Source organism: Cucurbita moschata, unplaced genomic scaffold, assembly GCF_002738365.1.
Source record: "Cucurbita moschata cultivar Rifu unplaced genomic scaffold, Cmos_1.0 Cmo_Scf00086, whole genome shotgun sequence".
Classification (NCBI taxonomy): domain Eukaryota; kingdom Viridiplantae; phylum Streptophyta; class Magnoliopsida; order Cucurbitales; family Cucurbitaceae; genus Cucurbita; species Cucurbita moschata.
Window position 1 is genome coordinate 591,818 of NW_019268602.1, and position 11,847 is coordinate 603,664.

Here is an 11,847-nt window from a genome sequence, read left to right on the forward strand (position 1 = left end):
ATCTATATTGACTTTAAAAGGATTAAAGTCAACTTTCAAAACGGTTACGTAACAAAAATTAATTTTTATCATTCTTGTGAAAGTTGAATTTCAAAACATCCTCTCATTTTGATGGCATAAAAGTGACGTGTGTAGAGACGGTGTATCTCTGTATAGAAGTGATGCATACAAATTTACTTTACTCTATATAGTATTGGGTTCTAATACCGTCAACTTTAAAAGAACGGAAACCTTCCTAATCCAATCTGCTCAAGTGTAATGTAAAGGCCATCATTTCCCAAGAATATTAACACTTTATTTTCTCAATAATCCCTTTCCAGACATCATCTTACCATTTGTTTAAGGTACAACACAGCAAATCATAAACCAACCTAATATGCATAAATAGTTCTGACTTGAGAGCAAGACACATAAATCAAACATATCTTTGGTTTAGCAAATACTTGAGTGAGAAACAGCAGCATGTGGCTCATATGGAAGCCTCCCTGGCGATGTTCCTAGGCGAGGGCAAACCAGCAACAACATCTTCCTCAATCCCACACTCGTTTGTTCCTCTTCTTATCTTGAAGTAGCCATCCTAGAAGTTTAAATTTAAATGCATTGCAGTCAGGACAGAAGAAAGTACATTCAATACATGTACTTTACTACATAAATTGTGTAAAAGGATCTTTGATCTTTAGTTTTTATGTTCCAATAAATGCTTTCTCATAGGGGGAGTCTCTTGAGTGTTATTTTTTTTATTACTGCTATGAACTAAACATAATGATTTTGAGTGAGAGATGGTCTGACTCTAGCAAAAGTGTTTTTAGTTATGTCGAAAGCACTTCCAAATGTAACCATAGGGCAACAAAATCTAAAGGTACACAAAATGTAATGAAAACTTACATCACCCCAGCCTGTGTTCCACTGATTTGCCAAAAGCTGCGACAACAAAATGAAGGTGATTAACATAATATATCAACAAAATTGGCGGATACAACCTTGCCATTTAGAAGATAAGAATAGAGAAAGGTATAAGCAGACCCAATAATCCTCTCCATCATCTGATGTTCCCCATCCAATAAGCTTCACAGCATGCCCTCCCAACTCATCACCAATAATATGTTTGTAAACCCCAGATTTGTAATGAGCAAAATCCTGTAAATCGGTATAAACATTACTTTTACAACTAGAAGCAAGGTAAGAAGATTTCTACTAATGAAACATGTTAAGGTTATTTTCACGTAACTCTCAAGAAATGAACACAAACACTAAAAATTCCTGATTATTTAGCTGGACGCCTAGAACTAACTTTCCAATTTTGAGGGTGTCCATAGTAAAGCAATTACTAAAAATTAGTTGTTCTGTAATACAGTGATCTTCATTCTTTGAAAAAATCAGTCGTAAGCTTTTGGGAGGATGGTTCCATGAATTGTCACAATTTTGTTTTTCAACTTTGATTCTTTATACGAGAGTAACATACAGTCCTGGTATAGAAAAGATTAGGCGTTTGTTAAGTAAATTTCTTAGATCATACAGTTCTAGTACGATACTTAAAAAAATGTAACGTATAAGTAATGGCACGCAAAATGTTGCAATGACAAGAGCAATGATTTTGAATACTCAACTTGAAAACACTTCCTATATTTGTAAAAATAATTTAGTATTAAAAAAAGGCCATGCATATAAAAGTAAAGAGTACATTGACTATTCTTAATTCTAGCATAAGTAACATGTTATTTGGACGTCTAATAAATTATGGCCCTCTAATGATAGTTTAAATTGTTATTGCTATCAGACTGCTTGATCCTCTAGCTAATATGTATACTTTTGCTTTAAGTAGGGCGGCAGAAAAGATATAAACTACAAGAAATTTATCCTAATGTTTGAGCACATTTAACCGAGCGCAAAGCAGGATATTTCGCTTACCTCATACACCGTGAAGTCAACCTCAACTGGTCCATTCTTATAAACTTCGGCCATGATATCATAGGGATCCTTTTTAATCCTGTAAGCATTAACACCATAGTGCTTTGATTTTCTCCAAATCTGGTTTTTATCTACACAATGCCTGACACATTTAGGAGTACTATATGCTGGTTCACAACCAGGGTGGGAACAACCATCGGTGTCAAAATATGGATCACACTGCAAGGTTTCAGATAGTTATTTAAAGCGTTCATCAACAGCAAAAGGACAGAATTTAAGAGCCATATGTTAAGCAGTAACAATAAAATCCCACATGAAGAACCTTAAATTAACATGGAGCGTCATTCTCTAATTAGCTACATTACCTCTTCGGTAACAACTCCGTGACGAACAAAGTATCGCCATGCAGAAATTGGGTATCCCCCATCACAGCCGTCACCACACATGAAGCCACAGCAGGCCAAAAGATCGTTAACAGACAGAGAAATATTCTGAAACAAATATTATATTTAATTACCAATAAATAGGGAAAGAAATTTGGTTAATTGAACATTAATACTAGTGAACAAGAATATAAGGGTAGTCGGCAAACCATGTTATAATGAATGCAAAAGCGATCTGAAAGTGACTCAACAGCAGCAAATGCCCAGCAAGAACCACAGTGCCCCTAAAACGTAAAGGCAGGCTGAGAATTTTCATAAATCATAATACAGAAAAGGAAGATTATTGAAATTAATGGGAAATAATTACCTGATCTTTATGAGGATATTTTCCAGCATTTGACATTCACGGAAGGAAAAGCATCAGCATGTTTTTGTTTAAAAATAATCTGTATCTTATATCAGTAAATTGAGATGAGTAATTGACCTAGAATGGTTCCAATGGTGATACACTGAGGCCAAGCTTCTCTAGCATCAAAACTTTTTGGCAACTTTAAAGACTTGGGATGGGATAAAACAGGGGTGCTCTTTAAATCCTTCTCCGGAGTTTGTTTGACACCAAGAATGTGCTTGAATTGGCTAACCTGCACAAGAAACAATGGCGTGAAAACATCAATAAAAGAGTTCTTACAAGAATTAAAAGTAGAAAAAGCTTTGGACGTTCAGAAAAAAAAAATCAAATTCCATCCATCAATAGTAGAATAATATTAAGCAAGTAGAAACTTACAGAATAGTTCGAAAAACTTGGGTTCATGGCAGCTTTCCAGCCAGCGTGTGGGTGTTCGTTTACGTGCCGAACGATAGACTCCTGCAAGACATCATATAAACTATTAGAGGAGTTCTTTTTTACAAATATAAAAATTTGAAAAAATGAAAAAAAAAAAAAGAAGTATTCATATGGGTTACAGTTCAGGTTAGAGATGCTTCGCATTAATTAAAAAGGTTCTTGATAACTCAACCTAAACAAATTAAATAGATCCAGTTACAAAAATAAAGTGGCTGATTATGATTTTTACTTTATTAGTATAAGACATCAATATGAAAATTAAGATTAATATTCACCTTCAGATGAGGTAGTACAATAGAAATATCATTAACCAGTAAAGTTTTATGAAACGATAAGTTCAAACAAATATGTACTCAGATGTTCACTAGTTAGAAAACTTGTCAAGAAACACAAGTGTATCGAGGTGCAGTGTTCGGGTTAATCGATTTAACACTAAGAAACTAAAAATCCAAAGGGACCCAAAAGTGAAATTACTATTTAAATGGTTATGCATCTTTTCTGCTCAATCAAACCGATCAAAAGTCATTGTCAATGAATTGGGTTAAGCAGTAGAGGGGATGGGAACTATCCTTGACCATAACAGTAGTACCTGAAGAATATCAGCGTTGAGTTTGAACTTTAGAACTTGTTCCTCCGCATAGACCTGCTATCAACAGAGCATTCAATATATTGAATAACAACTGAAAAGGGATCGGATAGGATTTCTTAATAAGAATGAACACTTACACAGTATCTTTTCATGAAATGAGCTGAAATGGCTAAAAATCAACATTTTACGGAAATTATTACATACTGCCCAAATCCAATAATTTTTGGAGATTATGGGAAAAAACATATGTAGCACAGTTCTTCATGAAATTGCAAGGTTGTGAAATTCTTTAGTAAACGCTCCCATATGTATTGGCAGATCAAGTGTTGTTCATTCTCCGTTAGAAGGAAATTGCATAAATATTCGTGTATGATAGATTTATTTTCACAGAAAAGGATTAATCAACTGAAATCCACTATTAGCATGGGTCCTCTTGGATCCATAGGTTTTTGGTTGAGGGTTGTTGAAAGGTGGAATCCCACAAAAAATATATATACAAAGTTGAAGACAAGTAATGGTTAAGCATTAAAAGACCCTTCTCAATTAAAATTATAATTGCGATTTATGATGTAAACCGCACAACATAATTACTGTTATCCAAATCTATTTCTAGAATTTATCAATAAATTTACAACTTCTTTCGCGATTTAAACTAGATTATGGGTACACTAGAATACGATCACCAACAAGCTGCAGATCGTCAAACTAATTTACGTATAATTGGAAACCAAGAGAAGACAGGAAAGTGGTCAAAGTATCAGCCAGGTTCAAGAGCTACAGACCAAAGCTGGGATGATAAATCCAAAAATATATAGATATACAAAGTAAAAGGAAAAGGTGTAAAAGGACCTGATGATGATGGAGGAAGCAGAAGGCGACCAAAAATAGCAAGGAAAGGGAGGAATGGAAGTAAGATGATGCCATGTCCTTGCTATTTTGGAAGGCAGAATCAGAAGGTGAAGGAGAAACAGAGGCGATGAAGAAGAAGGGGGGACTGAGGAGGAGGAAGGGATGAGTTCCAAGCTAATATTTGGGGAGAAAGACCAATCCGAAGTTTCCGTTTGGTTTAACGCCTGAGCTAACGTCATCCATGTTCCTGCTGCCATCTGCCACCAATCCCTCTCTCGGTCTTCACAATTATCTTCATTCCGCACTTCGAGATAAACATAAAATAATATATTTTTATGGGACTTTTTAATTTTAGGTTTAAATACAACTTAGCCAACCTTATCTGTATTTTTTAAAAACAAATTTTATGCCAAATAAGCCCAACTATTATATATTTATTTCAAAATCTTTATAAAAGAATTTGTTCTTTTTCTATAGTCATATTAAAATATTTGGTTAGATTATAACTTTAATCACTCTTTATCTTTTTCTATTTATTTATTTTTTGTGTGTTTAGAATAGCTTATTGAGTGGTTTTAAGTGATAAAAAATTCTAATAAATAAAAAGTGGGATTAATTTTGAAACCCTGTTAAGAATTGCTTGATAGATGGATTTATCATAGTAATTACCAAAAAAGTCTCTAATTTTGCAGTGAGAAATATAAATATAATTATAATTAATGGAATCATTTTTTAAATATAGTACATTAAAATAGGTTTGAAAAGGCAATAAATCAACAAAATAGTAATAATAAACTTTGTTTTTACGTGCCATTTCAAACTTTAAATTTAAAAGTAAAAAATAAAAATAAAAACTAACAAACGGAGAACAAAATTTCTATCATTCATCAAGCCAACGACATTCTAAATGTAATTCATGTAACAAATTATTTAGAACTCGAGGACATAAAGGTAGAACCTATAGAATAGATCCTATTCAACAAGGCCGTTCATGTAAATAATATTTTATTCATTGAAATTACTTCTAATTTGGTTAGAAAATCAGTAATGAAAAACTTGTGATCTCACAAACGTATACTTTTGTTCGTGGGCACTTAATCCTCACGCCAATTCTGTCTGCAGTCTTCGTTCATGCACTTGTAAAATGTTGAAGCAGGTTCATCAGCTGATCTCAGTTGTATTTGTATGAATGCAGCCTTGCCAAACCCACAATTTGGACATGTTGCTACAGCAATGGGCAGAAAACAAAAACAAAAACAAAAACAAATTTAGAAGAAAAACACAGAGATATAAACGATATTCGAAAACCCTACAAAGACTTCCTGCCCCCATCTCCGTGATGAGCATAACTCACTGGGGTCAAGCAGTGAAAGACTAAAAGCTATGTTGATTTCTAGTTTTAAAGACTTGATTGGTGCATCTTCTCACCACAGGGTCAAACGTAAGATTCAGAGGAAGCACCATGTAATGCTAACAAGTTTTACTAAAGACTAAAACCTACTTTGCTTACCATCTGTTAAAAGATTTAAGATGTAAGTCATCCATTCGAGAATACAAGACATGAATGGATGATCCTGTTTCACTTGCAAATGAAATGGCCGAGTTACAGGAAAGAAGGAAACAAAGGACTCATCTTTAAGCTTGATCAGGAGAATGCTTACAATAAAGTGGACTGAAATTTCCTTGACTTGATTCTATCAAGAAAATCTTACCTTCACAGTTCTTAGAGAAGACGACTTGATCTCCCCACTGTGGTATCTTGGTGGTGGGGTGTTTGAACAGATTTCCCTCCTTGGGTATGAAGATGGAAATTATTGAAGCTTTGGTTCTTAAGGAAGTTAAGATTCATGTTTCATCCCACTCATTGAACGTCGCAGATAATATTGTCTAGAATCTTTAAAATCACCAACCTCCTAAATATTCAGAAGCTTTTTAATTTACTTTTTCGAGTTTCAATAAATTTATCAAGGCAAGAATGAATCTTTCTGAGTTGATGAAGTGGAATGAAACCCCCAAGGGAGGGGTCTTGGGTTGGCTCAACTGGCCTTCATTGATTTTCTCCGGCATTATCTTTCAGCGTTTACGGTATGAAGTTGCTGCGACAATTGAGATCTACGTCTAAAACTTCCTCTAGGAGAATTTGATTGCCAAATGTGGTAGACATATGGTTACATGAAACATGGTCTCCTATGCCTACCAAATAGACGGTTAAATGTTGGTAATATTAGACAGGAGGGATTGAATCTTTTTGGGGCTAGAGACCCAAATTTCTTTAGCACAAACTATTACAAGTAAAAAATGGGACAATGGGAGGGATTATTCTGGTCAGTTCATTTTGGGTTCCTCTAATGCTCTATGGGTAAAGGCCCATGGAAGTCCGCTGAAAAGTTAGCCCCCTTGTCAAACAAAGTGCTACTTTTCAGCTGGATGAAGGTGTGCTTCTGTCAGGTCTTAAAAAGATTCAAGATGGAGTTTGAAATTCGAAAATATGAAGATAGGGCTGAAAGTATTGTGTAATATTCTTATGGAAAAGGTATCTCTCCCACAAAACTATTTTCCAACGATTCCTCCCCCCAACCCGTCCAATTTATAACCACTCTTCCAACAAACCCCTTACCTAAGGCCATTTCAACCAAAGACGTGTGGATAAGGATATCCTTTTAATTTGAGGTTTAGAAGAAAGCTTTTGTACAGCTAAATTGAGGAGTGATAGCCCTTTACATATCATCTATGATTCCCTCAACTACAATTCTAAAATAAGAAGCCTCACTACTACAGGGCTTTTGCGTGCCAACTATCATTACTAATCAATTGTCCCTAAACAGGACATTATCCCAATGAAGTTGTGTAAGATAATTTAGAAGTCCAAGGTTCCCCAAATGTGCACAGTCCTCATGTCGTCTGTCAATCTAACCATGTTATCTGAAAGACAAAGCTTTCATTGTTGCTCTAGCTCAGTTGGTGTGTCCTTTGTAGAGAGAAAGAAGAATTGACACTCCATAATTTTCTTTGTTTAGAAGTTCATTGTGCCTAAAATGGCTTAAAGGACTTCATTTTTTAACATCTGTTAGGCTTAAAGATAAGAAAAATTTGCCAAAGAGTCTTAAAAGATTTCGTTCCTAGGTAAGAAACTTAGGACCTTGTCATTTTTATAATCACTCTAGAACTCTTACAACTTCAGTCATTGGGATTCCATTTATCTACTTGTTTCCATATGGTGGCTAGGATCCTTTGTAAATTACATTTATTGGAAGTGAATAACTGCACACTAATTTGGCCTACCATTACCATATAATACAATATAAAAACACTAGTACAATTGTAAATGTCAATCAATGCTTCATCTATATGATTAAATGTATTGCCTAAATCCATCACGTATAAATTAATTGAAAAAAAAAAAAAAAAAACTGAGCACTGAGAAAAAAATATCCAGAGCTATGATGAAAAGATGTGTACCTTCGGTTTGAGCTGCATTTTTCATATCGTCATCAGAGATTATGGGTTCTAATTCCTTTTTCACCAAATGCTGCTTTCTTTTTATCTTTACCTGAATCGTAGAATCAAGAGAATACACTCCTTGCATCACCACATAAGAAATTAAGAGGCAAAAAGAGGGAAGTTATAAACAACTTGAGGCCTGGTCACATACCCTATTCTCCAAGTAAGACACGTATGGACAAGTCGGGCAAAAGAATCTAGAAGATTTACCCATATTGGGTAACTCAAATTGCAGCATGTTCCCACAAGTTGGGCAAAACTCCATTAGCTAAGTCCTATCACAAACCCATCCTCTATCAATCAATAATCTGACGCATATCAAACACATAATCCACTAACTCAACAGATATCATGGAATTTGAATAAGAAATCAAATGAAGACGCCTTGCAAAACAATGCAATACGTTCATAGATCGCTTTTTAGACGTGAAGGAGTTCCCCATTGACGAGGGAGTGTTGGGTGATTTGTTTGATCAAATTAATGTAATATCAAGAGAAGATTAATCCAAATCCAGTGTCTTAGAGGATCCATGGGAAGGATTATTAAGAAGAACGGCATATGAACATGAACAATACTGACCTACCGAACGAGAGACGCTTTCGTACGCTGTGGCGTGCGAGTGAATTGAATCCGAGGAGTGAATCGGGAGGTGGGCAATATAAAAATAATAAATAATATTGCAACTTTTAAAATGAAAATAAATAAATTAATTAATTAAATAACAAAGTTAGGCGTCATTTATTTATTTTTTTATAATTTGGGCAATATAAAATTGACCCATTTTAAAAATCGAGTATAAAATGGCTCCATTCCCTCGTATTCTGGCGCGCTAAATCATTAAACCGACGGAGGTGGAGAAGGCAATCAGCGGAGAAAATTGGTAAGAGACTATCGAACTCTATTTTTTCCATCTTTAGAATGCTCCATATCATTATTCATTTGATCTTGCTGTTCTTCATTCATTATGCAATTTCTTCAAGTTGTCCTAAAATTCGATAATCGCAGTTTAGTAAACTGACGCTTGAATCAACTTCACTGAAAAATATGGCTGATGATAAACAGTTTAGTATCGATTCCTTGGGAAACCTAGAGTTTTAGCCTTTTTTTTTTTTTTTCCTTTTCAAATATTGGTATTGGTAGTCAGAATGATTCCTTGTTTAACGTGTCGTGGTGTACATTTTTGAAGTTCATTTGAATAGGCAAGACGAAAAAACCGAATAATCGTATACTTGTGCCAATTTTGTAGTCAACACTGTTTTTTTTTTTAAATTTATTTATTTTTTGCGACTGTTGAATGTCTTGCGCCTCCTAGCTGCTATGCTATCAAGAAGAATTTCAAGGTCTGGATGTGTGCAGCATGACGTTAGGGGACGAACACTGGAACTTTTGTTCTAATTTGAGCCTTTTTGTGCATCTATTTCAGAGTGTTAACTATTAGACGCTTACTACTGCCCGTCCGGGTCCAAAATCTGTTAATCTTATCTCCAAATTCTGTTTGCTACGCGTTCAATCAGTCTACCTCTTGTCGTATGAGTATCCCTCTCTGTGAAGCACATGGCAACGACAAATCCTTACAATGAAGTCTTTTAGGTTCTTCTCATTATACGAATATTTTTGTATAAATAACTTCTCACCTTGCTACAGTTGATTGATAAACAATTGCATACTTGGAATGGAAAGCAATGGTATCGACTTCACTGGCAAACGCATGAAACTAGCTGTATGTTTACTCTTTTTTCTATGTCGTTATTTATCATGCCATTGCCAATGGAAATGAGAAATTACATTTCCTCAGATGGAAGAGCAGGGAAAGGATACAAGCATGTCCAACATTTCAGAAAATGAGCAGTGTGAGACGGACATTAGGGGATCCGAGGAGATGGAATCCAATATAGCTCGCCTACTAGAAAAGATCGAAAGCTTCACACAACTGGTAGGTGGTGGCTATGACCAATCCTATTGAGCTGGAAATATGAGCTCAGTGTTAGGAGTGCGACCAAAATCCCACATTGACTAGATATAAAAAAGATCATGAGTATATAAATGAGAGACATTATATCAGATTTTTTTTTGGGTGAAATCAAAAGTAGAGTCACATGGGCTAATGTCCTAAAGTATAGGATATTATATGAACATGGAAATATGTGAAGGGAAGTAGCTAGAACTTGGGTTATATTGCAATAGTATGTATTGTTTTCAAGTTTTTGTTTGGCTGCAAATATTTTCTACTGATCCACATTAATTTTTTCTTAATGAAGGTGTCTGAACTCCTGGAGTCGGGAAAGACTGCTTTCAAAGATCTTAGTAATGAATTTGAAGAGCAAATCATAGCGTGAGTTGAAACTAGAATATATACCTTCAAACATTTTTGTTGAGAACTACTTTATTAACTTAATTACTGTTCTTTCTTTCATTCTTTCCAGCATTCACAAGAATAATGTTGAAAGATGGCAACACGAGATCAAAGAGCTGCGGTTGCTTGATTCATCAAATGAGGAAGCCAGTACTATTTTATGCAATGCTCGAAATTTACTTCAGAATGGTCACATCCAGTTTTGAAGGTAATTTCAAACAGGGCTATTTTTTTTTTCCAGCTTTGGAAAATTGATTCGAACCATGATTGAAAAGCTAGGCTAGAAGAGGTGTCTACATCAAGGAAGCAACTTAGTTCCATGAAACCTAGTAGAAAAGTTCTATATTTAGTTTTAACGAATAACCAATGCATGCTCATTTTTATCTTTAAACTTCGATCAAAATCATGCATATATCAAAACTGTGAAACAATTGAGATACTGAGTTGTGTATTTGATTGGTTTTGTGTTTTAGGCGAAGATGGAAAATCATGTAGTTAAAAATTGTAACCCTGACAAACTGTTCTAAAGAATATTACATCCTTAGTACTGAGGTGGGAGGTGGGGATCCAAATTTAAGATGTCTCTCTTTTTTTTTTTTTTGGTTGTTGTTAATAGAGAATGTCATGATCCAAGAGTAAGGATAGAGGTTGAATAGAGATTTGAAAATTTAACTTTCGGGATACATGTATAATATAAAATTGACAATCGAAGTGAGTTTGTGATACATAATCTTGATATTTTAACCCTAAATCTAAATACCTTGTATAAGAGATTGTATGCATGGAACATACTTGATATTTACAAATCAAGCAAACAAGAATCCTAATATTTTTATATGTTATTTATAGTATATGTATTTTTTACTCCTAAATAAATTATTATACCTATTATATACCCTAATTGTAGTATATATGCTGTAAAATGTCTGGAGTCAACCTAATATATATAGAACTATTACATATAGTCGGGAGAAAAGTGAGTAGAACTTTATTGATATGTATCATTGACTAAGATATTACAATTATGAATCACCGATTTTCAAATGTTAAAACTAAAAAATATCGATTTTTTTACTACTTTTTATGAATTTTTAAAGATAAAAATAATTAAAATAAAGTTATTTTGATTTTGATTTTATTTGTTAAGCTTAGTACTTGTTGAAAGAGATCAAGTTACCACTTTTGTATGATATTTGATATAAAAGTTATGGAGGTAACATGCAATTAAAATAGTAAAATTGTCAATTTTGAAATTTAATTGATACCACCACCAAAATTCAAGAATATAAAATATGTTAAGAAATGTTAAAAAAAATACATTAAGGTAGTGATTCAACTTTAGTATATAACAATTTGGTAGCATTTTAGTCTATGAAGTGAAAACCTTCCATCATTTCCTTAGTACAATGAAATTACGAT

General features: G+C 34.1%; 3 protein-coding genes across 7 annotated transcripts; 1 reads left to right on the forward strand and 2 right to left on the reverse strand.

The window, feature by feature from the left end:
• Window positions 1-273: 273 nt before the first annotated feature.
• On the reverse strand, window positions 274-4,794 carry LOC111439194 (cathepsin B-like protease 2). Its single transcript, XM_023076965.1, has 11 exons — window positions 4,574-4,794; window positions 3,725-3,778; window positions 3,076-3,156; window positions 2,776-2,932; window positions 2,659-2,663; window positions 2,501-2,575; window positions 2,274-2,399; window positions 1,909-2,127; window positions 1,024-1,137; window positions 886-921; window positions 274-577 (listed from the first exon to the last, which is right to left on the reverse strand). Exons 1-11 carry the CDS (start codon window positions 4,646-4,648, stop codon window positions 470-472), a joined length of 1,050 nt encoding a protein of 349 aa, XP_022932733.1. The 5' UTR covers window positions 4,649-4,794; the 3' UTR covers window positions 274-469.
• A 638-nt stretch (window positions 4,795-5,432) lies between these two features.
• LOC111439113 (DNA-directed RNA polymerase III subunit RPC10-like) lies at window positions 5,433-8,734 on the reverse strand. 2 transcript variants are annotated; one of them, XM_023076835.1, is made up of 4 exons: window positions 8,655-8,734; window positions 8,226-8,349; window positions 8,033-8,123; window positions 5,433-5,798 (listed from the first exon to the last, which is right to left on the reverse strand). In XM_023076835.1, the coding sequence occupies exons 2-4, from the start codon at window positions 8,337-8,339 to the stop codon at window positions 5,668-5,670; spliced, it is 336 nt and encodes a 111-aa protein (XP_022932603.1). In that variant the 5' UTR covers window positions 8,340-8,349; window positions 8,655-8,734; the 3' UTR covers window positions 5,433-5,667. The 2 variants fall into 2 exon arrangements, with proteins under 2 accessions (XP_022932603.1, XP_022932604.1); XM_023076836.1 differs by having other exon boundaries at window positions 8,659-8,731.
• A 123-nt stretch (window positions 8,735-8,857) lies between these two features.
• Window positions 8,858-11,153, forward strand: LOC111439190. 4 transcript variants are annotated; one of them, XM_023076960.1, is made up of 6 exons: window positions 8,858-8,955; window positions 9,720-9,795; window positions 9,871-10,008; window positions 10,334-10,407; window positions 10,499-10,636; window positions 10,902-11,153. In XM_023076960.1, the coding sequence occupies exons 2-5, from the start codon at window positions 9,748-9,750 to the stop codon at window positions 10,632-10,634; spliced, it is 396 nt and encodes a 131-aa protein (XP_022932728.1). In that variant the 5' UTR covers window positions 8,858-8,955; window positions 9,720-9,747; the 3' UTR covers window positions 10,635-10,636; window positions 10,902-11,153. The 4 variants fall into 4 exon arrangements, with proteins under 4 accessions (XP_022932728.1, XP_022932729.1, XP_022932727.1 ...); XM_023076961.1 differs by having other exon boundaries at window positions 11,045-11,153; XM_023076959.1 differs by having other exon boundaries at window positions 10,499-11,153.
• The last annotated feature ends 694 nt before the right edge of the window (window positions 11,154-11,847 follow it).

Excerpts from the sequence above, each read along its gene's own strand:
- LOC111439194 (XM_023076965.1), bottom strand. The coding sequence starts at position 4,648 with ATGGCATCATCTTACTTCCATTCCTCCCTTTCCTTGCTATTTTTGGTC. Across the intron at positions 3,157-3,724 it reads TCAACGCTGATATTCTTCAG|GAGTCTATCGTTCGGCACGT; the intron begins GTACTACTGTTA and ends GATGTCTTGCAG. Across the intron at positions 2,400-2,500 it reads TTTGCATTCATTATAACATG|AATATTTCTCTGTCTGTTAA; the intron begins GTTTGCCGACTA and ends TATTTGTTTCAG.
- LOC111439113 (XM_023076835.1), bottom strand. The coding sequence starts at position 8,339 with ATGGAGTTTTGCCCAACTTGTGGGAACATGCTGCAATTTGAGTTACCC. Across the intron at positions 8,124-8,225 it reads TGTCTTACTTGGAGAATAGG|GTAAAGATAAAAAGAAAGCA; the intron begins GTATGTGACCAG and ends TCTACGATTCAG. Across the intron at positions 5,799-8,032 it reads AAATGCAGCTCAAACCGAAG|CAACATGTCCAAATTGTGGG; the intron begins GTACACATCTTT and ends CCATTGCTGTAG.
- LOC111439190 (XM_023076959.1), top strand. The coding sequence starts at position 9,748 with ATGGAAAGCAATGGTATCGACTTCACTGGCAAACGCATGAAACTAGCT. Across the intron at positions 9,796-9,870 it reads GCAAACGCATGAAACTAGCT|ATGGAAGAGCAGGGAAAGGA; the intron begins GTATGTTTACTC and ends ACATTTCCTCAG. Across the intron at positions 10,009-10,333 it reads TCGAAAGCTTCACACAACTG|GTGTCTGAACTCCTGGAGTC; the intron begins GTAGGTGGTGGC and ends TTCTTAATGAAG.